This window comes from Malaya genurostris, chromosome 1 (genome assembly GCF_030247185.1).
Source record: "Malaya genurostris strain Urasoe2022 chromosome 1, Malgen_1.1, whole genome shotgun sequence".
In the NCBI taxonomy this organism is placed as follows: Eukaryota; Metazoa; Arthropoda; class Insecta; order Diptera; family Culicidae; genus Malaya; species Malaya genurostris.
The window spans coordinates 37,971,458-37,998,359 of NC_080570.1; the positions used below are offsets into that span (position 1 = coordinate 37,971,458).

The 26,902-nt window shown below is 39.3% G+C and overlaps 1 protein-coding gene across 1 annotated transcript in view; it reads right to left on the reverse strand.

The window, feature by feature from the left end:
* LOC131437583 (uncharacterized) overlaps window positions 1–26,902 on the reverse strand; it is a 153,653-nt gene that overhangs the window by 100,380 nt on the left and 26,371 nt on the right. Inside the window, exons 2-3 of the mRNA XM_058607041.1 lie at window positions 23,110–23,130; window positions 6,387–6,434 (exon numbers count right to left, since the gene is read on the reverse strand). Coding sequence (XP_058463024.1) covers window positions 6,387–6,434; window positions 23,110–23,130 — 69 coding nt within the window. The remainder of the gene's footprint in view (window positions 1–6,386; window positions 6,435–23,109; window positions 23,131–26,902) is intronic.

Consider the following 26,902-nt stretch of genomic DNA (forward strand, 5'->3'; position numbering starts at 1 on the left):
TTTCAAGACTTCTCAGGGTCATCCGAGTTAAGAATTTTCGGGGATTCCAGAGTCTTTCTGGTATTCATGGTTTTCAGGATTTTCTTGGTTTTCCTGATCATCAGGGTCTTCTGAGTCTTCGTGTTTTTCATCAGTTTTCAGGGTAATCAGGGTTTTCAGGCCTTTGAACTTTTCAATCTTTTCAGGGTTTATAAAATTTTTATAGTTTTTCAAAACTTAGTCTTCGGAGCTTTCAAGGTCTTCAGGATTTTCAGAGTCTAAGGTTTTCAGAATCGTTAAGTATTTCAAAGTCTTCTGGGTTTCCAGGTTCTTTAGGATTTTCAGGGTTTTTAGGCTTTTCCGGGTCATTGAAGTTTTCGTAATCTTAAGACAGAAGGATTTCGAAGTCTTCTTAGTCTACACGCTCTCAAGAGTCTTCGGGTTTTTAGAGTCTTTCTAGTGTTCATGGTTTTCCGAGTCTTTCTGGTCTTCATCGTTTTCATAGGCTTCAGAGTTTCCAGCATCGAGGTTTTCATGGTTTTCAGGATCCATAGGGACTTCAGTGTTTTCAAGGTCTTCAGGGTTTTCTGGGTCTTTGAATTTTACCGAGGCTCTCGAGGGTCTTCAATGCTTTTCGGCTTTTCAAGGTCCTCGTGATCGTTTTCGTGATCCTGAAGCAGAAAGTTTTTCAGGGCTTCATGGTTTTCGCGGTCTTCAGGGCCAGGTTTTCCATAATCTGCCGGATTTTCTGAGTTCTTAGGGTCTTCAGTGTATTCAGTATTTCTAGGATCTTCAAGGCTTTTAGGGGTTTCAAAGTCTTCGAGGTTTTCTGGGTCTTTGGAGCCTCAGAATTGGCAGAGTCTTCAGGGCTGTCAAGGTGATAAAGGTTTCCAGGGTCTTTATGGTTTTAAGACTTTTCAGGGTCACCGTGGTTTTCGTGATTTTGAGACAGAAGGTCTAGAAAACCTTTTGCTGGGTTTCCATTTTTTCAGAATTTTTAGGGATTTCAGAATCTTTCTGGCTCTCGTGGTTTTCAGGATCTTCAGGATTATTGTGGTGTTCAGAGTCTGCTAGGTCTTCAGGGGTTTCAGGTTCTAAAAATTTTCAAGATTTTCAGTGTTTACATAGTCTTTTATGTTTTCCTAGATCTTCATGGTCTGCAGGCTTTTGAGAGTCTGGGGTTTTCAGAATTTTCAGTCTTTTAAGTGCTCATGGTTTTCAGAGTCTTCAGGGTTTCCAGAATCATCAGGGGTTTCGGGTTCTTCAGGATTTTCAAGATCGCCATTGTTTTCAGTTTTTTCAAGGTGTCTTGGCTGTTCATAGTTTTCAAAGTCTAAGGGGCTTTTAAGGTATTTAGGGTTTTCTTGGTCTAAAATTTTCAGAGTCTTGGAAAATCCTTGACGATCCTGAAAGATTTCTGGGTTTTCAATTTTTAGACTTTAAAGAGTCATCAAAGTTTTCGTGATCTCAAGAAAGAAAGGTTTAGGAGGTCTTCTTGGTTTTCTGGCTGTTAAGAGTATATGGTGTTTATGGTTTTCAGAATCTTCAAGGTTTTCAATTTCTTCTGGGTTTTCTTTTGGTTTTCCAGGGTCTTCTTGGTTTCAAGGGTCTGCAGAGCTTTCATGCTTTTCAGGTTCATCAGGGTTTTTTTGTGATCTCAAGACAGAAGGTTTTCTAGGTATTCATGGTCCTCGAGGAATTCTGTTTTAAGAATCATCAGGGATATCAGAGTCTTGCTGGCGTTCATGGTGTTCAGGTTCTTCAGGTTTTTCGCGGTTCGTAGGGTATTCATGGTCTTCTGGATTCTCAGGAACTTCAGAGTTTTTAGAATCTTTAGAGTCTTCAGTTTTCAGAATCTTCAGGTTCATCAAGCTTAAGGCCGTAAGGGCTTCCAAAGTTTTCCGAGTCTCCAGAGATTTTGAGGTCTTCAGGGGCTTTAGATTCAGGCTCTTCTGGGTCTAGGATTTGAGGGATTTTAGCCTTAAGTTTTTCAGAGTCTTCAGGGTTTCCAGGTTCTCTAGGATTTTCAGGGTTTTTAGGCTTTTCCGGGTCATTGAAGTTTTCGTAATCTTAAGACAGAAGGTTTTCGAAGTCTTCTTAGTCTACAGGCTCTCAAGAGTCTTTGGGTTTTTAGAGTCTCTAGTGTTCATGGTTTCCCGAGTCTTTCTGGTCTTCATTGTTTACATAGGCTTCAGAGTTTCCAGAATCGAGGTTTTCATGGTTTTCAGGATCCATAGGGACTTCAGTGTTTTCAAGGTCTTCAGGGTTTTCTGGGTCTTTGAATTTTCCCGAGTCCTCAGGCTCTCGAGGGTCTTCAATGCTTTTCGGACTTTAAGACTTTTCAGGGTCACCGTGGTTTTCGTGATTTTGAGACAGCAGGTCTAGAAAACCTTCTTCTGGGTTTCCATTTTTTCAGAATTTTCAGGGATTTCAGAATCTTCTGGCTTTCGTGGTTTTCAGGATCTTCAGGATTATTGTGGTTTTCAGAGCCTGGTTGGTCTTTAGGGGTTTCGGGTTCTAAAAATTTTCAAGATTTTCAGTGTTTACATAGTCTTTTTCTAGATCTTCATGGTCTGCAGGCTTTTGAGAGTCTTCAGGGTTTCCAGAATCATCAGGGTTTACAGAATCTTCAGGGGTTTCGGGTTCTTCAGGATTTTCTGTGTCAACCGGATTTTCAAAATCGTCATTGTTTTCAGTTTTTTCAAGGTGTCTTGGCTGTTCATAGTTTTCAAAGTCTTAGGGGCTTTTAAGGTATTTAGGGGTTTCTTGGTCTAAAATTTTCCGAGTCTTGGGAAATCCTTGACGATCTTGAAAGATTTCTGGGTTTTCAATTTTTAGGCTTTAAAGAGTCATCAAAGTTTTCGTGATCTCAAGACAGAAGGTTTAGGAGGTCTTCTTGGTTTTCAGGCTTTTAAGAGTATTTGGTGTTCATGGTTTTCAGAATCTTCAAGGTTTTGTATTTCTTCATGGTTTTCTTTTGGTTTTCCAGGGTCTTCTTGGTTTCCAGGGTCTGCAGAGCTTTCAGGCTTTTCAGGTTCATCAGGGTTTTTTTGTGATCTTAAGACAGAAGGTTTTCTAGGTATTCATGGTCCTCGAGAAATTCTGTTTTACGAATCATCAGGGATATCAGAGTCTTGCTGGCGTTCATGGTGTTCAGGTTCTTCAGGTTTTTCGCGGTTCTAAGGGTATTCAAGGTCTTCTGGATTCTCAGGAACTGCAGAGTTTTTAGAATCTTTAGAGTCTTCAGTTTTCAGAATCTTCAGGTTCATCAAGCTTAAGACCGTGAGGACTTCCAAAGTTTTTCGAGTCTCCAGAGATTTTAGGGTCTTCAGAGGGTTTAGATTCAGGCTTTTCTGGGTCTAGGATTTGAGGGATTTTAGGCTTGTCAGGGTCTTCAGGTTTTGAAGTTCATTTGAAGGTTTGCATAGTATTTAAGGAGTTTTCAAGGTCTTCAGGGTTTTCGGAGTGTTTTGAGTTTACAAGGTCTGAGGGGTCTTCAGAGGTTTTACATTTAGGCGTTTTGAGGTCTCTAGGGTCTTCAAGGTTTGCAGGGTTCAAAAGATTTTCAGTGTTTATAGGCATTTGAGACTTTTCATGGCCTTCAGGGTTTTTCAAGGTCACCACGATTTTCTTCAGGCTTTTGAGTGTTTGATGTTTTCAGCATTTTCAGGGTTTTCAGTCTTAAGTATTCATGGGTTTCTGAGTTTTCAGGGTTTCCAGAATCATACGGGGTTTCAGAATCTTCAGGGGTTTCGGAGTCTTTAGGGTTTTCAGGTTCAACCGGATTTTCAAGATCGTCATGGTTTTCAGGATTTTCAGGATGTTTTGGCTCTTCATGGTTTTCAAAATCTTAAGGGCCTTTAACGTATTGAGAGTTTTTTGGGTCTAAGATTTTAGGCGTCTTAGGGTTGTCAGTGTCATCAAGGAATTCTGGGTTTTCAGAGTTTTTAGGCTTTTTAGGGTCATCGGAGTTTTCGTGATCTTAGGACAGACGGTTTTCGAGGTCTTCTTGGTCCTTAGGCTTTTAGGTGTTTTCGGGGATTTCAGAATTTTCGAAGTTTTCAGTCTTCAAGGTTTCCAGAATGTTCAGGGTTTTCAGAATCTTCAGAGTCTTCAGAGTTTTCAGAGTTCACAGGGTCTTCAGTGTTTCCGAAGTCTTCAGGATTTTCTTGGTCTTAAGACAGAAGGTTTTTAGGATCGTCAAGTGACTGGACAAGGTAATTTTTATGACTTTCATTAGATAGGGTTACAAATTGAAAATCGATTTTATTTCTCGGTTTACGCCTGCTCTCGAAATGATATTCTAACAAACAGATATATTCATACAAACTAGATCGTTGATGATTGCCAAATGAAAATTATGTACAGTAACGGATTTGTTTCCGTGTACTAATCCTCAAAGAGAGTCTTTTGGCCGTTATCAGAAAAAAAACGCATGATTCATAATAAATTCACGTCTTGAAAAACCCTTCCGACTGGAATTCTGTAGCCCTGGCATCGCTGCATGTCAAACGTTTACCGTTCGGAAAATGTCATGGCCTCCTGTGTTCAGCCTGTGCCTTGGGGCAAGCAAAACTATTCAAAACGGGTGGCTTCTTCAGTACGTGACAGTTTCTCTTCTGTGGATTACTCGGTCATTTCTATGTTGGACTTTTAATTCTTGGTTGAAATTTATACGGGAAACTTTGGCCTTTTAATTAGTGTACCGGAAAATAAACCAAAAATGCAACTCTTGGCATGTTACTGTAAAGTGGTATGACGACGAAAACACACACAGGAACCGATTCTTCAACTTTTCTTCCGTTATGATAGTCTTATCAGCTGTCTAAACTGTTTACGGTACGGTACGGAGTTTCGCTTTTTCGACTGTCCAAATTGTCTTTCACTGTAAAGTTGCTAGATTTACTGTTCAAATTTAGTGCTGGCTGTTATTTACCCAAAAACTTTTGGAGCTTGAAAAACGAACCTGTAAACATTTTGATCTGAGCCCCTTTCCTCGCATCCCGTCTCGTCTTATTTTTTTTGATAATATCCATCCAAGCACAGCCACCGAGGAATTCAACCGAGATAAACTGCATCCAGCGGGGGGGCTTCTCCGGCGCCACCGACTGTCTCAGAATCTGATACTCAGGGGTGGAGGGAGGGAGCCGGAGGAAAACACACATCGCAAAAGCTGTCCAACAGGCACATTACAACCGACGGAACACGTGTCACTTGCAGCAGCCAGCTCACTTTTTTCCCATCGCATGTAGTCAGAGAGTCAGAGGGAAGCAGATCCGTTCCTTTTCTTTCCCGTACTTGAACCCCCCACCCCCCCACTTTTGTGGTTCTCCTGTTCGCTTAGAGAAAGGACGAATTGGTCCATGTGTATGTGTGTCTGAAACTTTCTCCTCCGTTTGCTCAACACTGGCACAACAGAGTTATTCAAATATTCATGCTTAAGTTTGCAGTTTTTCTTCCGTGCGGATAATTTTGCTCGTTATCCTCCAATAGTCACCGCATTCTGCATTCGCTTACATCGGCTGCCAAGAGATGGCGGCAGTAGCAGTGGCGGCGGCTGATGGTGACGCTGGTGCCGGTGATGACGATGTAGGGCAATCTGCTGTCACTCTACTACTGCTGCTGCTTCTACTGAGATTATCCAGGACCGGAGGTCTTCAAAGTCTGTCACGTCATTATTGTTGACAGAGTGGGTGGGGATGTGTGTCATGTGCAGGTTTGTTTTTTTTGTGTGTGTTCTGTAGTATGTATTTATTCCCGTCACTACAATCCACTAGCACGCATCAACTTGTCCGTTTAATTGAAGTTTGAAAAAGAAACTGGTTCGGTGCCGCGTTTGCTGTCACAACTTGCTATTACGTGAATTCGGAATTGCGTGGGACATACGCATGGTTCGGTCATAGGAAAAAATAAAGCTCATTCAACTGTTTCGGATCCTAATCCTTCCGGTGCAATCCTTGATTGACATTGCACATTAATTAGTAAGTCGGTATAATTGGACCGGAATCCTGTTTCCTAGTTGTGTCCACCGGAAGCCGCCACCATCGGAAGTATCAGCTGCAAATGATAGAGTATGATTGAGCTTCCGCAAACAAACAGGGCAGAGAGGAGGGAGGCTGGCTGAGCAAAGAAGGAGCAGTTGCAAGAATTTTCCCAGACTTGGCCCGATGATTGATGATGACAACTAGCACATTATGGACCTGGCTGGCTAAGCACTGATAGCAATGACAGTAACATGGTGAAATGTTGAAACGACGTCGATAGGAAAATTTATGAGGCTTTCGATTCGATTCATGACCATGGAATCGGTTCGATCGGGGACAGTTTAATTTGATTGATTAGGAAGGTATCAATTAGCGCTATGCTGCTGCTGCTGTTGCTTAATCTGATTCCCGAGAGCTACTTACTTTTGTATCTTAACAGATAGCCTCCTTTGATCTGTTTGCCGATTGATGCTGAAACGAAAGATAAAAGGAAAGAAACTTAATTAATTTTCAACGGTCACTTGGATGATTCTCGATTTACTCTACTAAGGCCGTAGTTTCTACGTCTTCGCTACTAAATTGGGTGATTCGAAATCTTTGGAATTCGAATCAATTCATGATCCCCGGTCGATTTCCACACGTCTTTTCGGAGGCTTCCGGGGTCTTTAACAGAATGCGTTCCGCGACACAGGGGTGCTAACCACAAGTGAAGAGAGAGAGAGAGAAAAACCCACGCTCCCTTGTTATCCAATAAAAACGTGTAATAAAATTAAATTGTATTTCCTCCTGCTGACAAGATTATGCAGGCTGAAGGGGGACCGATCGAGAACAGAAGTCAGTCAGTCAGAGCCGGAGGAAGCACCAGCAAAAAAAAAAAGAAAAGACGAAACGAATCCACTGCGGTCCACTGAATAAGTGGAAAATTGAAAATTGAAAGCATGGTATCATGCTTTCGGCAGAATGGTTTTTCCCATTTGAAACCGGTTTTGACCGAGCAAAAGCCCGTAATGCCGTTAGTCGTCGGAGCTTCCGGCAGAATGTTTCAATGGAGTTGTTCTGTAATGTCACGGAAAATTGGGGAAAGAGGCGGAAATAGAAGCTAAATAGGAATATTTTTTGGCGCTGTCTCGTCTGTCAGTCAGGCGAAGTAAGGAAATCCCTAACTATTCACAGTTAAAGGGGGAGAAAAGGAAGGTGCTCTCAAGCTCCTAAAGCATGCCTCACCCTGAGTCTTTTGTAGGAAAAGTTAAACGCAAGTACAGAAATAGGCTAACCCCTGAATGACGAGACCTGCATCCGGTTAGATAAAGTCGAAATCACCTTTTTCTTTCGGCACATCAGTATAGACATTGCACTTCGGTGAAAAACAGAAAACGTAAAGCTGCTGCTTAGTGGTTTATGCTGAACTGCTAGGTGGCATAACAGTCCAACATAAACCGTTATGCGCTAATGAGTCGAAGACAAAACCTAAACATATTAAAATGTTTGTTTCAGGGGGAAAAAATACAAAACCCTTTGCAGACAAACCATGAAAACCATTAAAAAGGTACTCGATTGACGTTTTCCAACACAAAACTTCAACATTATAACATTCACGTATTTACCCTAAAAACTAAAGACATTTTTCAATAACATATCCAAAAACTAGTCATGAAAAGAACCAGTGTGTTACGGATGATTACGTTTGTAGTCCAGCAAGAAAGGTGACAGTCAAAGCAAAGGCATCATATTAGCAAGACATCCAGCTCTCACACTTCCTGAACAAATCATTGGCAACATCCTTTTTTGCGAGCATGACGCCCTCAGGCCAGTCCGCATCGAATCACGTACATAGAAGTAAGGGGAGAGAAATGTCAAATTCGCGGCGCGCGCCAAAATAGTAGCATTGCGCACCCATAAAATTGACATGATGTGTTGAATGTGATGCCGTGCGATGGCGTTGCTGAACTGAAGATTGATTTCGCTCCAAGCTGGCAGGGTCTGGTCAAAGTCAAGTTTAAGTAAGTTTGAGTCTTGCCCTAGAAGAAATTACATAAATATAATCACAAACACTAGTCGCTACAATCGCTCATATATTGCAATATTTCATACATGTCAATGTTTGAGTGAAAGAAACTATCACTAGACGCTGTACTTGATTCATTTCCGACTTTCAGAAAGGCTAAATTGTAGAATTCTCTACAATATTAAATGCTAGCTACATTTGCACTCCTGCGGTGCGAATTTCGCACTACGAAAATAGCACAAAACTAATCAAATTATTCTAGATTTGCACTAAATTGATGATTTTTACCTTTGATTAGAAAAGAAATAATTTTGATAGGTCTTTAAACAACATTCAGTGCCATTAAAACGACTGATTTTATATAATGTTCCCCATCATTGTCCACTTTCCGTTTTCTTGTTCACCAATGAAAACGACCGGTAGCTGGATGACACAAGCGAAACTCACACTACAAACGTCCCACAGTAGATATTCTCACAGCAGAACTAACAGTGGTTGTTGTTTTTTTGCGTTTAGGCTTGAGCAACGGAGCCTCATATCCATTATTGACTGAAGAATGAGTTGAATAATACATTTTTCTAGAATTCACTTAAGTTCAGAAAAGATTTTCGAATTTTTCATTTTGTTCTTTCTAGTTTGAATTTTCTTTTCACATGGAAATTATAACTAATTGGCTCAAGTGGCACGTTCTCATAGTTATTTGGATATTTGACTTAAAGAATTTGACGTCTGCAGGGGTCTTCGGAATTTTTAGGGTCCACGCGGTTTTCTGGGTTCTCAGGGTCATCATGGTTTTCAGTCCTAAGGGTTTTTGGGACTTCAGGAGACTCAGATCTTCTGGCTTTCCAAGGTCTTCAGGATTTTCAGAGTATTCAAGGTTTCTAGTCTTTTGGATTTTCCGGGGTTTTTTAGGCTTTTCACGGTTATCAGCGTTTTCGAAATCTTTATACAGAAAGTTTTAAGGTCTTCATGTCTCCGAAATCTTCATGGGGTTTCATGGCCTTTCGGGTCTTCAGAGGTTTCAAGATTTTCTGAATCTGCATGATTTTTATGGTCTTCCACTTACGACTCAATGTTTTCAGGGTTTTCGAGGTTTTTTGATCGTTCATAGTCTTCAGGACTTTTAGGGTCTTTCTGGTGTTCAGCAGTTTTCAACGTTTTCAGGGTTTTCGGGGTCTTTGGAGTTTAAGTTGGAGAGCCCAGACGGTTGCCTGGGTTCTCAGGGTCATCTGATATCAGTGATTCAGTCTTCAGGTTTATTTTTGGGACTTTAGGGAACTCAGATCTTCTAGCTTTCCAAGGTCTTCACAGTTTTCAGAGTGTTCAGGGCTTCTAGGGTTGTTTAGATTTTCAAGGTTTTTAGTCTTTTCAGGGTCGTCAGTGTTTCCGAAACTTTAAGACAGAGGGCCTTCAGGGGTTTTCAGAATCATCAGGGTTTTTATGGTCTTTCATGTCTTCAGGGGTTTTCAACGTCCTCAGGGTTTTCTTTTTCTTAAGACAGGTTTCTAAAGTATTTCAGATTTTCAGTCTTTCGGGTCATCAGGATTTTTCAACTTCTTCAGGGTTTTCGGGGTCTTCGGAGTTTAAGTCCGAGAGTCCACACTGTTTCGTGGATATGCAGCGTCGTTAGAACTTTCAGCTTTTCTGGGTCATCAGTGTTTTCGAAATCTTAACACAGAAGGTTTTAAGGTCCTCGATGTCTTAAAGGTATTCAGAATACTCTGGGTCTTTGGGGGGTTTTCAGGGTTTTCTGAATCACCAGAGTTTTGAGGTCTTTCGGGTCTTCAGGGTTTACTGGGTATTCGGGTTTTTATGATCTTCAAAAAAAATGGTTTTCACAGTCTTCAGGATTTCCAGAGTCTTTCGGATTTTCAGAGTTTTTCAACGTCTTCAGGGTTTTCGGGGTCTTCGGAGGTTATGTTTAGGATCATCAGATTTCAATGACTCAGTCTTCAGGGTATTTTGGGACCTCAGGGGACTCAGATCGTCTGGCTTTTCAAGGCTATTAGTGTTTTCAAAATCTTAAGACAGAAGGTTTTAAGGTCCTCATGGTTCTACGGGTTTTCAGATTCTTCAGGGTTTTTATGGTCTTTCGGGTCATCAGAGATTCTAGGGTTTTCAGAATTTTCAGGATTTTTAGGATTTTCCGTGTCTTCAGGGTTCTTCAACGTCTTCAGAATTTTCTGGGTTTTCATGATCTTAAGACAGAACGTTTTCACAGTATTCATGATTTTTAGGGTCTATCGCTCAGGGTTTTCTAACGTCTTCAGGGTTTTTTGGGTTTTTATGATCTTAAGACAAAAGGTTTTTTATAGTCTGCAGAATTTTCAGCGTTTTTCGGGTCTTTATGATTTTTCGGAGTTTTAAGAGTATTCAGGATTTTCGAGGTCTTCAGCATTTTCAAAGTCCATAGGGTCTTCATGGTTTTCATTATCCTAAGACTTGAAGTTTTCAAAGTTTTCTTGGTTTACTGGGTCTTCGGGGGTTTTAAGAAGCTATTTGGAAGGTTTTTAGAAAGTCTTTAGTCTTCAGAATTGTCAGTATTTTGGATCATCAGAGTTTTTCAACGTTTTCAGGGTTTTCGGGGTCTTCGTAGTATAAATCCGAGAGTCCACACTGTTTCCTGGGTTCTCAGGGTCATCTGATATCAAGGATTCAGTCTTCAGGTTTTTTTGGGGACTTTAGGGGACTCAGATTTTCAAGCTTTCCAAGGTCTTCACAGTTTTCGGAGTGTTCAGGGCTTCTAGGGTCTTTTTGGATTTTCTGGGTTTTTATGCTTTTCAGGGTCATCAGTGTTTTAAAAATCTTATGACAGAAGGTTTTAAGGTCCTCATGATTCTTCGGATTTTCAGAATCTTCTGGGGTTTTATGGTCTTTCGAGTCATCAGAGACTCTAGGGTTTTCAGAATTTTCAACACTTAGGATCTATCGTGTCTTCAGGGTTTTTAAATTTTTCTTAAAACCCTGAAGAGGGTTTTCGGGGTCTTCGGGATTTTTATGATCAGGATTTTCAGTCTTTCGGGTCTTCAGGATTTCCTGGTCTTCGGTTTATTTTATGATCTTAAGACAGATTTTTTCGGTCTTCAGGATTTTTCAACGTTTTCAAGGTTTTTCGGATATTCATTGTTCTTCAGAGCCCTAAGAGTATTCAGGGTTTTCCGAGTCTTCAGAATTTTCAAAGTCCATAAGGTGTCTTCAGGATTTTCCAAGGTCTTCATGGTTTTCATGATCTTAAAACAGAAGATTTTCAAGATTTTTATGATTCATATGGGAGCAGTGATAATCCCACCTGAACTGAAGTTTCCAATCTCATTATTCAACAGGCATAAAACCTCTTGAATTTTCGTACAACCGATTCACAGTATCGAAATTTTCAGATGCAAAAATGTCCAATCTCCTCTGATTTCGTTTGTCAAGATTATCAAGATCTGCAGGGTCTTCGGAATTTTTTTAGTGTTCACGCGGTTTTCTGGGTTCTCATGGTCATCATAGTTTTCAATATACAGGGTTTTTTTTTGGAACTTCATGTGTTCAGAGTTTTCAATGTGTTCAGGATTTCTAGTCTTTTGGGTTTTCAGGGTTCCTAGTCTTTTCATGGTCATCAGTGTCTCCGAAATATTAAAACAGAAGGTGTTAAGGTCCTCTTGGTTCTTCAGGTTTTCAGAATCATCCAGGATTTGTGGTCTTTTGGGTCTTCAGAGTTTTCAGGGTTTTCAGAATCTTCAGGATTTTTAGGATCTTTCTGGTCTTCAGAGTTTTTCAACGTCTTCAGGATTTTCGGGGTCTTCGGAGTTTATGTCGGAGAGTCCATACGGTTTTCTGGGTTCTCAGGGTCATCAGATTTTAGTGATTCAGTCTTCAGGGGTTTTTTTTTGGGACTTCGGGGGGACTTAGATCTTCAGGATTTTCATAGTGTTCAGGGATTCTAGGGTCTTTTGGATTTTCAAAGTTTTTAGTCTTTTCAGGGTCATCAGTGTTTTCGAAATCTTAGTACAGAAGGTTTTATGGTCTTCGATGTCTTAAGGATTTTCAGAATCTTGTGGGTTTTTTTTGTCTTTCGGGTCTTCAGAGATTTCAGGGCTTTCAAAATCATCAGACTTTTTAAGATCTTTCGGGTCTCCAGGGTTTTTCAACGTATTCTGAGTTTTTGGTATCTTAAGACAGAAGGTTTGCATCTTCAGAGTTTTCAAAGTCCATAGGGTCTTCAGGGTTTGCAAGGGTTTCATGATTTTTGGGACTTAAGGGGATTCAGATCTGCGGGCTTTCGAATATCTTCAGGGTTTCTAGGGTCCTCTGGATTTCCAGAGTTTTTATTCTTTTCGGGCTCATTAGCGTATTCCAAATCTTAAGACAGAAGGTTTTAAAGTCTTCGATGTATTCCAAAATCTTTTAGCGTCTTTTGGGTCTTTTGAGATTTCAAGGCTTTCATAGTCGTCAGAATTTTCAGGGTCTTTCGTCCAAAGTCCAAAGGGTCTTCATGATCTCAAGACAACAAGTTTTCATGGTCTTCTTGATTCATATGGAAGTATTGAAAAGCCTTCCTGAAATGAAGTTTCTAATCTCATTATCCAACAGGCATAAAACCTCCTCAATTTTTGTACATCCGATTCACAGTATCAAAATTTGCATCTGCGAAATTTTCTAACCGCTGATTCTCTGATTTTGTTTGTCGTTTGCCTCAATTCTACCGTTTCTCCAATGACTATCAATTCAAAGTTTCCTCATTTCGTTTTAATTCATCTGAGTTCAGAAAAGATATTAAGCGCTTTCTGCAATTTTTTCTCATTTTGAATTTTTTTTACACATCTTCTGATGCAGTTTTGCAATCGTCTCAAGTCTATGGTTTCTAGCGTTTCTATATTGTTTTTTTTTTCTATTTTATTGAATTTAATTTTTGCAATTTTCAATGTTCCTATCTTTGTCCGATTTTATGTGTTATTTTCCTAAGTTATACCATTTTTTTTAATTACAACTTTTCTTTTTCGTTTTCAAATTTAAAATATTCTGACTAAATTCTAAAAGATTGTTATTTTTTGAATCAATTTTTTCCCATCCTGTTTAATTTCTATAGCGAATTTTCCTCAACTGCTCTGATTTTGTTTTTCATTTCAGTCCATTTTAGTGCAGTAAACTTTTTTTCGAATCGATGCTTTCGTATTGAAAGTTGTTTCGCCGAAAGCTGCGTCACCAGAATTTTTTTTTCGCCGAAAGTCGTTTTGACGAAAAATAATTTTGCCTAAAATGGGCTCCCATATTTTTTTTCCTTCAATTCATTTGAGTTCGGAGGAGATTTTCTGATTTGTTTAGATTATAGCGGCTTCAACCGATTTCTGATGTTTTTTCTGATGTTTTTTCTGATGTTTGTTCTGATTTATTTAAATTCGTTTATATATTTTTTATTTTATTCATGTTTATTATTCTATATTTATTAGGGACCGTGTTTTATTTTCACCAGAGTCCATTTTTCCTAAACATGTTTTTGTTCGAAAGTTCTTTCACCTAAAGTATGCAATTGCTTCAAAATCATTTTGCCCGAAAGCGTTTTTCTCGAAACTTGTGTTTTTTCGAGCACCGTCTCGTCGAGGGCCAGTTCGCTGAAAAACGATATACCGAAAGCCGTTCCGTCAAAACCCGTTTCGATGAAAGCCGTCCGTTGAAAGCCGTTCGTGGAAAGTTGTTTCGTCAAAAGCCTTCGAAAGTCATTTCGTCAAAAACCGTTTTGTTGAAAGCCGTTTCGTCAAAAGTCGTTTCGTCGAAAGCCGTTTCGTCGAAAGCCGTTTCGTCAAAAGCCGTTTCGTCGAAAGTCGTTTCGTCGGAAGACATTTCGTCAAGAGCCGTTTCGTTGAAAGTCGTTTCGTCGGAAGTCGTTTCGTCGAAAGTCGTTTCGTCGAAAGTCATTTCGTCAAAAGCCATCGAAAGTCATTTAATCAAAAACCGTTTCGTTGAAAGCCGTTTCGTCAAAAGTCGTGTCGTCTAAAGCCGTTTCGTCGAAAGCCGTTTCGTCGAAAGTCGTTTCGTCAAAAGCCGTTTCGTCGCAAGTCGTTTCGTCGGAAGACATTTCGTCGAGAGCCGTTTCGTTGAAAGCCGTTTCATCGAAAGTCGTTTCGTTGAAAGCCGTTTCATCGAAAGTCATTTCGTCAAAAGCCGTCGAAAGTCATTTCGTCAAAAGCCGTCGAAAGTCATTTCAGCAAAAACCGTTTCGTTGAAAGCCGTTTCGTCGAAAGCCGTTTCGTCAGAAGCCGTTTCGTCGACAGTCGTTTCGTCGGAAGTCGTTTCGTTGAAAGTCGTTTCGTCGAAAGTCATTTCGTCAAAAGTCGTTTCGTCGAAAACCGTTTCGTCGAAAGCCGTTTCGTCGAAAGTTGGTTAATCGAAAGCCGTTTCGTCGAAAACCGTTTCGTTGAAAGCCGTTTCGTCGAATGCCGTTTCGTCAAAAGTTGTCCCGTCGAAATCCGTTTCGTTGCAGATCTTTTTCGTCGAAAGCCACTTGGTCAAAAATCATAGCTACGAATGGTGTTTCGTCGAAAGCCGTTTCGTTGAGAGATTTTTCGTCGAAAACCGTTTCATCGAAAGTCGTTTCGTCGAAAGCCATTCCGTCGAATGTTTTTCACTGATAATCGTTTCATGGAAAGCCATTTCGCCAAAAAATATTTTTTCGATAGTTATTTTTTCCCAGAGCTATATTTTTTCAAAAACCGTTTCGCCGAAAATCGTTCTTCGAATGCCATTCCGACGAATTTCGTGTCACCAATAAAGAAAGTCAAAATCTAACACTTTTTGAACTTTGATCAACGGTAATAGTTTAAATATCCTTATAGAAGGTTGAAGTTTTACAATTTTTCCCTCGTTCATTATTGAAAAAAAAAATGAAAATCATGTTCACGGAACCGATAATAATATATTGAAAGGAAACCGCAAAAAAAATGCCGAAAGCTTCAATTTTCCCTCAGCCTCACTGATTGAATAAGTTTCATTATAGTCAAACTCAAAATTCATCTTCTAGAAGTTAACTCTGTTTGACTCTATCACCGACGGGCTCAGAGCGAGCCTATTGTCTGGCTCTTCCGCCCGAATCGGGAACAATAACGTACCAAACCAACTAAAGACGTGTTTTGCCCCCATTCCATTCAGCGGGAACTATTTCCCCTTCTCCCCTCTCTTTTGGAAAATTCCATCAAAATTTGAAAGGCTTCCCACAAAAGCCACATCGCACCAAGTTGGAAAACTTTCAGAACTCCGGGAAGGTTTTCCGGGAGGACCGCCTGGTTGCTTTAAGGGCGGTGGTGCCAGTGGTGGAATAAAGAGGCTGAATAAAGAGGCTCGGGCTCCCCAAGAAGCGATAAGTTTTCAAGTGGCATTAATGAAATGGCACTTCTGGCAACCCAACCAGTCGCTAGTGCCTAGCAGTCGCAGTAGTCGGTGAAACAAAGCAGGCGGAGCAAATTGAGTTTCAATAGATTTGAAAACTTTCGGCCCGGATGCGCGATGTTTGCTCATGGAGCCGCCCGGTAGTTGATGAAGTCGTTGCAAACTTTCACCGTTACGAAGCAGGCTATGATCGATTAGCCTATCACGTTCTAAATATAGCCACCGCGCGAATCGCGAATCAAGAAGTGCTCGGTGTGTGTGTGCGCGGGGAGAGGGTCAGCGGAAAAACTAGACTCACCTGGGATCACGCCGTAAATCAAATCGAATCGTTCATAATGATGTGATTTATCTGTCCGTGGGGGCGCATACATCATACTTTATTTCGTATGGACGAGTGTTGAATGCGTTGAACCTTCCGGAGCGTGAAATCGTTGCCCCCAGACCGGTTGGAAAGCGAGAGTTTCGTGTCGATTTGTCTGTGTGTCACTTCAGCGTGTCGAAAATTTATTCAACACTTTCCCTGGAAATATGGATGTTTCGAGCATCCGAGCACCCCAAAACGACCGAATTAAACTAGCGAATTAACAATTCATTTCACAATTACCTCCCACTAGCAGATTTTTATTGCGCCGTTTATCATTGGGTCTTCCCCCTCCCTTTGTTGAGTTTCCGCGAGGCATTTTTATAGCATTTATATTAAACTGGTGGATTTATCTTATTCAGATTTCGACACGTAATGGAAAACTCCTTCATTCCATTCCTAGGGCTTTGAATGGTAAAATCGAAACACGCAGCAGTCAGCCGACATCATTATTTTTCGTTAAAACTGGCAACTATTTCTCTGTTTCGTTGCGTCCGATCACAGTAGGCTTCTGCTCTGACGGAGCAAACAAAGCTTGGAGCGAATTCAGTAACTGAAAAATTTATGCGAGAGAGCTATAAAGTAACTGAAACTGAAATAAACGATTCCCGAGCAAACCGTTTCAGGTTTATTTATTCGAACATCGACCCCAAGAATGTCTCGTACTTTGGAAGATTTTCATATTCAATTTTAACTTTTTATTTTTTAATGCATTTTGTAGTTGAAGTCCAAAATAAAGTACTGTCAAATTTTTAGAATGGAGAAATAATATTGGAAAAGTTACATATTTTGAAAAGAATTTAGAAATTGTTTTTTTGTACATTTTTCAACAAAATTTTTTGAAAGAACGTAAAATTTCCAATTGAAATAATGCTAATGATATCGATTTCGAGATACAGCGGTTTGAATAAAAAATTGCAAATTTTTTTTATTTTTGTTCCGATTTTTTTTATGGTAATTTGAGCGTTTTGAAAAAAAAATCCGAAAGAATTTTTCTAACAAATAAAATGTCATAAATTTCCGAGATCAGTATGTGTCATTTAGTTAAAGCGTAGACAATAGAAGTTTTTTTTTCACTGAAATTCCCGGGAATTGTGACGAAAAATGCGCCGAAGCGCGAACAAAATTTAAAGATGAAGAATAGGTGGAATAACTCGATCAAGACCCGTCGCAAACGCAAGAAGAACTAGCACAACCACTCGTAGTTTCTCAGGTAGTAGCCATTTTCCAACGTTTAAAAGCAATGGTAATGGTGATCCGAGAGGTAGGCAATTGGGTGCCGTTTGAGTTGAAGCCGAGGGACTTCGGACGCCGTTCCAGCGGCACAGAAGAAATGGTTTTTTGAATCGAATTGCTACTGGTGATGAAACAGTAGGTCCATTGCGATAATCCAAAACCCGGCCATGCATCATCATCATCGACGACCGTTCAGAATATCTATGGCTTGAAGGTCTGTGGAACCAGCTCGGTTGTGATGTTTTATGACCTGACGACCCACTGCCGGTAAAAACGACGATTAAATAGAAAATTCTACCGCACCCGCCACATAGCTCAAGTAATGCTCCTTCCGATTACTATTTGTTTCGGTCGATGCAGGTATGGTCAGGCTGATTAAAATTTCAAATAAAAACATTTATATTCATAAATTCAAAAACAAATACGAAAAATAATAAATACACTAAGGTCATTTTTTACGCGGTTTTTTACTCATTTTTTTTTCTTACACGGATTTCTGAAATTACGTGGTTTTGTCGTGAATACGACTTACTTTACTATGGGGTGCCTTTTCAAAATTTTCCCTCTGAGATAGTGATAAGTTTTTGATCAAGAATATCTCTTGTTGTATCTAACGAATCAACATAATTCTTGCGACATGCCATCGGAAATATGATCACAATTTTATGATAAAATTTTCAGTTGTGTGACATAATCTCAAATAGTTCAAAATTAAACTTTTCTGAAATGTTTGGTGTAAACGAGTATCAAAGAGGATAATTCATAAGGCGCGTTTGCCTTTCTTGTATTTTGAAATCTCATAGCTCAGTGATCTGTGGAAGGATTTATATAATCTAACTACCAATAGAATCGAAATTTTTCAACATAAACGTGTATAGCAAAAGCATTGAAGTATTTCAATGGTACCCTATTGAAAAACTTATCTCATTTGGCCCATGTCAACACCAGCCAATCAGAACGCGTTCTGAGGAAGAGAACAAAATATATGCGGCTGTACAACAAATCGTTCGAGAAAAATGTTGTGGTGAATAGGTAGTGAGTTCCTCAATTTGGTCCTTCTGAATGCTAGAAACGAATTCCTACAGCATATTGATAGTTTCTTTCAATAAATTTTGCAAATCCGAAATTTTTTTAGATTACACCAGATCTGGACGTTTCATGCCTTTCTAAGATATTATGCATAAAAAGAATTTCTTCAGTTTTGTGGGTTTTTTTTCCAAAGATACGCAGTTTTTTACGCAAATTTCCGAAGATACGCGGTTCGTATCTCCCGCGAAAAAAGAGAAGCAGCAAGATGAACAACAGAGAAATAAGAAAACATAAGCCTTGAACAGCCGCTTCTTCAATTACAGCATCATCAACGAGCACTGCCCACATGAAGACGAGACCCGATGAAGCATTACTTGCGCAACTGGAGCGTCATCAGCAACATGACCACCCAGGTAGGTCGGGAGGCAATGTACAGACCTGTGGTCGTACTGAAGAGCCTGAACGCGACATTCAAATGACAACGGCCAACGATGTCTGAACCTGAGGAATGGTAATCCAAAGGACCTTTCCTCGCAAAGATATTCTGACAATTGATATTGTGACACGTTACCTGGAGAAGATGACGGAAACATACATCGGATTGAAAACAGAAACTAGGCGTATCGGATTGGCTATAAATGCATCGAAAACAAAATACATGAGAGGAAGAGGCTGTATATGTAGAAGAAACACTACGCCTTCCAAAAACGAATATTGATAGACCAAAAAGTTGATGACATTTTACAATTTGTTACACTTTTCATACTGTTGCGCTCGAAACGCAAATCTGAAAAGCTTAGCGGCTGTGACGTTCGACGTAGCGAGACACAGTGGCGAGTTAGGACCACCCTCCCCTATTACAGGGTGTCTCGCGAAAAAATTCGAATTTAAAAATGCAATAATAAAAAAACGGTTTAATAGATTTCAATGATTATACATCTATTTCCCTTTACATCTCGAAAATGAATTTTCTGTGCGGACAAATTGAGCTGAAAATTTAGCTACAAACCGGTATAGATAATTTGGATTTGGAGCTATTTGTAATGAGTTTTTTTTTAAATTCCAAAAAAATGTTCGGTTTAGCTCAGTTCTCCCACGAAGCAAAGCAAGTTTGATACAATTTTATACTAATGTCAATCAAATTTGAACAAAAAAAAATTTCCAATATATCCAGAACTGCTTTATGAAATTCAATTTCAGTTCAATTTCAATTTCAAACTTCGGTAATCCGCATAAAAAACGCAAAACTTCGGAAATCCACATAAAAAACCGCAAAACTTTTAAATTCACATAGAAAACAACGCAAAATCTCGGAAGTTTTCATAAAATACTGAAAAACTATGAAAATCCGCATAAAAAGCAACGCAAAACTTAAAAAAAAATCGCATAAAAAATAACGCAAAATTTCGGAAGTCTGCATAAAAATTGAAAAACTTTGGAAATCCGCATAAGAAGCAACGCAAAACTTCGGAAATCCGCCTAAAAAAACCGCAAAACTTATAAAATTCGCATAAAAAAAACGCATAACCGTGGATATCCGCATAAAACCCACAAAACTTAAAAAATTCGCATAAAAAACAACGTAAAATTTCGGAAGTCTGCATAAAAATTGAAAAACTTTGGAAATCCGCATAAGAAGCAACGCAAAACTTCGGAAATCCGCATAAAAAAAACGCATAACTTCGGAAATCCGCAGAAAAAATCGCAAAACTTATACAATTCGCATTAAAAACGACGCAAAATCTCGAAAGTCTGTATAAAACAATTGAAAAACCTTGAAAATTCGCATAAGAAGCAACGCAAAACTTCAGAAATCCGCATAAAAAACGCAAAACTTCGGAAATCCGCTTAAAAAACAACGCAAAATTTCGGAAGTCTGCATAAAAATTGAAAAACTTTGGAAATCCGCATAAGAAGCAACGCAAAACTTCGGAAATCCGCCTAAAAAAACCGCAAAACTTATAATATCCGCATAAAAAACGATGCAAAATCTCGGAAGTCTGCATAAAAAACTGAAAAACTTTGAAAATTCGCATAAGAAGCAACGCAAAACTTCGGAAATCCGCATAAAAAACGCAAAACTTCGGAAATCAGCATGAAAAAACGCATAACCTTGGATATCCGCCTAAAAAACCACAAAACTTATAAAATTCGCATAAAAAACAACGCAAAATTTCGGAAGTCTGCATAAAAATTGAAAAACTTTGGAAATCCGCATAAGAAGCAACGCAAAACTTCGGAAATCCGCCTAAAAAAACCGCAAAACTTATAATATCCGCATAAAAAACGATGCAAAATCTCGGAAGTCTGCATAAAAAACTGAAAAACTTTGAAAATTCGCATAAGAAGCAACGCAAAACTTCGGAAATCCGCCTAAAAAAACCGCAAAACTTATAATATTCGCATAAAAAACGATGCAAAATCTCGGAAGTCTGCATAAAAAACTGAAAAACTTTGAAAATTCGCATAAGAAGCAACGCAAAACTTCGGAAATCCGCATAAAAAACGCAAAACTTCGGAAATCAGCATAAAAAACGCATAACCTTGGATATCCGCCTAAAAAACCACAAAACTTATAAAATTCGCATAAAAAACAACGCAAAATTTCGGAAGTCTGCATAAAAATTGAAAAACTTTGGAAATCCGCATAAGAAGCAACGCAAAACTTCGGAAATCCGCCTAAAAAAACCGCAAAACTTATAATATCCGCATAAAAAACGATGCAAAATCTCGGAAGTCTGCATAAAAAACTGAAAAACTTTGAAAATTCGCATAAGAAGCAACGCAAAACTTCGGAAATCCGCCTAAAAAAACCGCAAAACTTATAATATTCGCATAAAAAACGATGCAAAATCTCGGAAGTCTGCATAAAAAACTGAAAAACTTTGAAAATTCGCATAAGAAGCAACGCAAAACTTCGGAAATCCGCATAAAAAACGCAAAACTTCGGAAATCAGCATAAAAAAACGCATAACCTTGGATATCCGCCTAAAAAACCACAAAACTTATAAAATTCGCATAAAAAACAACGCAAAATTTCGGAGGTCTGCATAAAAATTGAAAGACATTGGAAATCCGCATAAGAAGCAACGCAAAAACTGGGAAATCCGCCAAAAATCCGCAAAACTTATAATATTCGCATAAAAAACGATGCAAAAACTCGGAAGTCTGCATAAAAGACTGAAAAACTTTGAAAATTCGCATAAGAAGCAACGCAAAACTTCGGAAATCCGCATAAAAAACGCAAAACTTCGGAAATCAGCATAAAAAAACGCATAACCTTGGATATCCGCCTAAAAAACCACAAAACTTATAAAATTCGCATAAAAAACAACGCAAAATTTCGGAAGTCTGCATAAAAATTGAAAAACTTTGGAAATCCGCATAAGAAGCAACGCAAAACTTCGGAAATCCGCCTAAAAAAACCGCAAAACTTATAATATCCGCATAAAAAACGATGCAAAATCTCGGAAGTCTGCATAAAAAACTGAAAAACTTTGAAAATTCGCATAAGAAGCAACGCAAAACTTCGGAAATCCGCCTAAAAAAACCGCAAAACTTATAATATTCGCATAAAAAACGATGCAAAATCTCGGAAGTCTGCATAAAAAACTGAAAAACTTTGAAAATTCGCATAAGAAGCAACGCAAAACTTCGGAAATCCGCATAAAAAACGCAAAACTTCGGAAATCAGCATAAAAAAACGCATAACCTTGGATATCCGCCTAAAAAACCACAAAACTTATAAAATTCGCATAAAAAACAACGCAAAATTTCGGAGGTCTGCATAAAAATTGAAAGACATTGGAAATCCGCATAAGAAGCAACGCAAAAACTGGGAAATCCGCCAAAAATCCGCAAAACTTATAATATTCGCATAAAAAACGATGCAAAAACTCGGAAGTCTGCATAAAAGACTGAAAAACTTTGAAAATTCGCATAAGAAGCAACGCAAAACTTCGGAAATCCGCATAAACAACGCAAAACCTCGGAAATACGCATTAAAAACGCAAAATTTTGGAAATTCGCATAAAAAAACGCATAACCTTGAATATCCGCATAAAAACCACAAAACTTATAAAATTCTCATAAAAAACAATGCAAAAATTTCGGAAATCCGAATAGAAAACTGGAAAACTTTGAAAACCCGCATAAAAAGCAACGCAAAACTTCGGAAATCCGCATAAAAAATCGCAAAACTCATAAAATCCGCATGAAAAAAAACCACAAAACTTCAGAAATTCGTATAAAAAAAAAACAAGCAAAACTTTGCGGAAATCCGCAAAAAAAAAATTCGTTAAAATCTCAGAAGGTGCTGCCAATATTGGCTCGAGCTGGCGCGAAATTCATATTGTAAAAAAAAACAACAAATTATGCATCAGAATCAACAATTTTTTCTCGGTTTTTAAGCAATTTATGATTTCTTGCTAAAAATCAAACATCTTAACTTGTACTCAGTAACGAATCGAACCAAATTCTGCTGGTCTCAGATGAAGTGAAGCGTCTTCGAGCGAGTAGGAGAAAAGTTTCAAGTCTGGACTGACAATTCCGGTTCCGGAGATAATACAATTGTCAAAGTGAGCACGCAACCGACTTTTGAACTGAAGTACGGGGAGGACCTAGTGCCATGTACCATTCGACTCAGTTCGTCAAGTACACAAAATGTATATTTCACAATTCCTTGATTTCACAAGTAACTGGTTGATTATCGTACGTCACTAGTGATGGGCAAAAATATTGTCCATCTTAACCAGGAACGACGTATGAAAAATTTGGTTTGGATTCTCCTCAGCTGACGTCCAATGAAAAACGGACTCTTCATCTTTCACCACCACCATTAATGGTTGAAAGAAGTTTTCATACTTGCATCTATTCAAACGACATTATTATGAGAATATTAATTAATAATTTTCGGTTTTTTTATGATCAAAGAATAATATTTGCCGTCGAATTGGTCTTCACAGCAGCTGTCAGAAAAACATTCTAAAATTTAAATACTAGCAAGGAGGAACCTGTGTTCGATGTAAAACACAAACTGTTGCATAATTTTTCAATCAGCAGCTATTGTAGGACATCAGATTTGTTTGTCACAACTTCCCATCGATCCACACCGCGGTGACGAAGATGATGATGATGATGATAATACTTACAGCTGCACCCTTTGCAGGTACCTGAAATATGGGGGAGAAAGAGAGAACAAAAACAAATTAGTATTCAAATATTTCCCGGACCCCCTTCCCCGCTAAACGTCCCCCCCCCGTGTCCTTCAATGTCAAGCGGTTCAAAACAAAAATTCTAATTTCCAGTGATCACGAAAAACGGAGGAATGCCGCCCAATACGCAAATATTATTCCACCATTCATTTCCTCTCGGAAAAACCAACGAAAACTTCATTAGCTGTGTGAGGGTGAACAGTAATGAGGGAGGGGAGCGGGAGGAGGGGGGTTCAAGTTTAGGTGTGGCGATGATGGCAGTAATGGCGTTAACAGGATAGCGAGCTCAATTTAATTAAAACAGCAATCTGACTTTGGTCTATGCTCGATTCCAGAGGGCGATGGCGGTTCTGGTTTCTGGTGGTAACCTCGAGTGTCAGGAGGCCATCAGAAGTTTTTTTGACCAGCAACCAGCAGTAAATCGACATGGCATTCTATTTTTCTACTACCCATCAAAGCAACCAATTTTAAATAGCATGATTTTTCTCGTTGGCATGGGGAAAAAATAAATGTATTTTTTTTTGAACATTTTCTACTGATCCCAGCAAGCCAGGCTTCGCTTAATGAATGCTAGCCCAAGCACGAAAGTTGGATACAATTTTTTTTTCGCTGCAATCCCTGGCTCTAAAAGCGAGTCACTTCTCTTGATCCGGGCCATCCGGGCTTTCCACTCTGGGCTTCACCGACTATAAATTAAATATTGGCTTTCTCCCTTGCTTTTCGCTAGGGCCATTGTAGGGCCTCATTTTGCGACTGAATGCGCTGCTATTCTTCTCTGGCGAAAGTTCTCTACGTTTACGATTTTGTTTTTTAATTTTCCGCAGACTACTTGGAAAGTATAGAGTCATTAGGAAGTTACCATCTTCAGTATTTTTTTTTCTTCATTCTCAGTAAGTACGGTTCTGGGGATTGTTTTTCTTTCTCCGAACGAACTCCGATAGTTGTCTTGTTTGCGTCCAACAATGAAACAAGAATGGGGATCGTAGCAACCCACGGGTACCATTATCATTATAGTGGAAAGTTTCCTGCATCTGCCTTTTTCTTCTTTCGGACAGATTTTCGACGCAAAACTTAAATATTTCTTGCTGGGAGTAATAAGAAATAGAAAATATTTCTCTAGATCAAACGAAACTAACAAGTTTCCACCATGTGAAAGATTCTATTTCGTTTTGTTATTATTACTAGCATTGCAATTCAAATAAGGAAAGATAAGAAGTCATTTCACTAAAAGTCACTTCGTCGAAGAGTATTTATCTGGAAACACTTTCGTCGAAATCAGTTTCGCCGAAAAAAGTTCGTCCAAAGTCGCTTTACCGCAAGGTCAAGAGGTCTTCAGGATTTTCAGAGTCTAAGGCTTTTCTGGATCGTCAAGTATTTCAGAGTCTTATGGGTTTCCAGGTTCTTTAGGGTTTTCAAGGTTCTTTGGCTTTTCAGGGTCAGGGCTTTTCATTTTTCGTAATCTTAAGACAGAAGGTTTTCGAAATCTGCGTGGTCCACAGGCTTTTAAGAGTCTTCGGGTTTTCAGAGTCTTTCTGGTCTTGATCGTTTCCACAAGCTTTAGAGTTTCCAGAATCGAGGTCTCCAGGGTTTTCAGGATCCACAGGGTCGTCAGTAATTTCAAGGTCTTCGTGGTCCGAAGACAGAAGGTTTTCAAGATCGTCATGGTCATGGTCTCTTCATGGTTTTCAGAGTCTTAAGGGTCTTCAGGGTTTTCTGGGTCTTTTGAATTTTCCCGAGTCTTCAGGGTTTCGAGGGTCTTCAATGCTTTTAGGCTTTTCAGGGTCAATCAGAGTTTTCGTGATCCTGAAGCAGAAAGTTTTTCAGGGATTCATTGGTTTCGCGGTCTTCAGGGCCAGATTTTTCATAATCTGCAGGATTTTCTGAGTTTTTGGGTCTTCAGGATTTTCAGTATTTTTAGGGTCTTCAAGGTATTTAGGGGTTTCAAACCCTTCTGGGTTTTCAGGGTCTTTGAAGCCTCAGAATTGCCAGAGTCTTCAGGGTTGTCAACGTGTTAAAGGTTTCCAGTGTCTTTATGGTTTTAAGACTTTTCAGGGTCACTGTGATTTTCGTGATAGACCGAAGGTCTAGAAAACCTTCTTCTGGGTTTCCACTTTTTCAGGCTTTCGTGGTTTTCAGGGTCTTCAGGATTTTTGCGGTTTTCAGGGCCTACAAGGTCTTCAGGAGTTTCTGGTCCTCAACAATATTTCAGACTTTCAGTGTTTACATAGTCTTTTATGTTTTTCTAGATCTTCAGGGTGTTCGGAATATTAACGGTCTTTAGGGCTTTCAAGGTCTTCAGGGTTTTCAGGCTTTTGAGAGTCTTCGGGGTTTTCAGAACTTTCACGGTTTCCAGTCTTTTGGGTGCTCATGGTTTTCAGAGTCTTCAAGGTTTCCAGCATCATGAGGGGTTTCGAAGTCTTCAAGTCTTTTTCGAAACCTGTTTCATCGAAATGTTTGGTTTCGCCGAAAGCCCATTTCTAATGTCACTTTGCCGGAATCCATTTCCCCGAATGACATTTCTTCAATATCCCTTTCGTTGAAAACCTTTTCCCGGAAATATATTTTGACAGAAGAAGGGTTCGTCGAAGACTGTTTCGCCAAATCTATGTAGTCAAAAGTCATTTCGTCGAAGGTCGAAAATCATTTTATCGGAATCCATTTTACCTAATGCCATTTCGTCAGGAACCGTTTCGTACGAAGCCATTCTACTGAAAACAGTTTTCTCGAAAGCTGTTGATAGTCGTTTCATCGAATGTTACTTCAACAAAAACTATTCTGACAAACGCACTTATGAAAAAAACGATTCCTCCGATAGTACCTTTCGAAGGCCATTTCGTCGAAAGCCATTTCATCGAACTCGGTTTCGCCGAAAGCTACTGTTACTAATATCTGCCGCGTTGGAAGACGTGTCATCGAATGCCGTCTCTACGAATTTTATCTCGCTGAAAACTGTTTCACCATAAACCGTTTCACCGAAAGCCGTTGTGCCAAAAGCCATGCCACTTAAGGAGTGTATCGAAAATAAGCTATTCCAAAATTTTTCTTTCGAATTATGATAAACAACGATATTTTATTCAAAATAAAAATTGATCCTTTATCGTACGAGGTTAAACTTGAGCTTCACTTCACGAATTTTCGAACTTTTGATCGAACACTCTTCATCAAGTTCCGGACAAGTGTTGCATCTCATTGACTGCCTTACCAGTCTTCTTGGAGACCCTCTTCACGATTGCCCAGTAACGTTCGATGGGTCGAAGCTGAGGGCAATTTGGTGGATTGATACTTTTCTCAACGAAATTTATATCATTTTTCGCAAGCCAATCGAGAGTGGCTATCATAGTGAGCCGACACTAAATCCGGCCAAAACAGAGGGGGTGTACTATACTTCTTATATAAAGGCAGCAATCTCTTCTGGAGACATTCAGATCGATAGATTTCTGCATCTATAGTTCCGGTAGTGTAAAAAATGGTTGACTTCAAACCACAGCAACATATTGCTTGCCATACCGGTACCTTTCGACCGAATTTCTCCACTTGAATCGACCTGTCCGCATCGCTCACATCCTCCCCAGCGACGACAGTAAAGTATTGTGGACCTGGAAGAGTTTTCGAGTCCTTCTTTACATAAGTCGTATCGTCCATCAAAACGCATGCAGACGGACACTGCAAAAGACGCGAATACAATTTCCGGGCCCTTGTTGCTGCTCGCTTCTTCTGTTCTACACTTTGT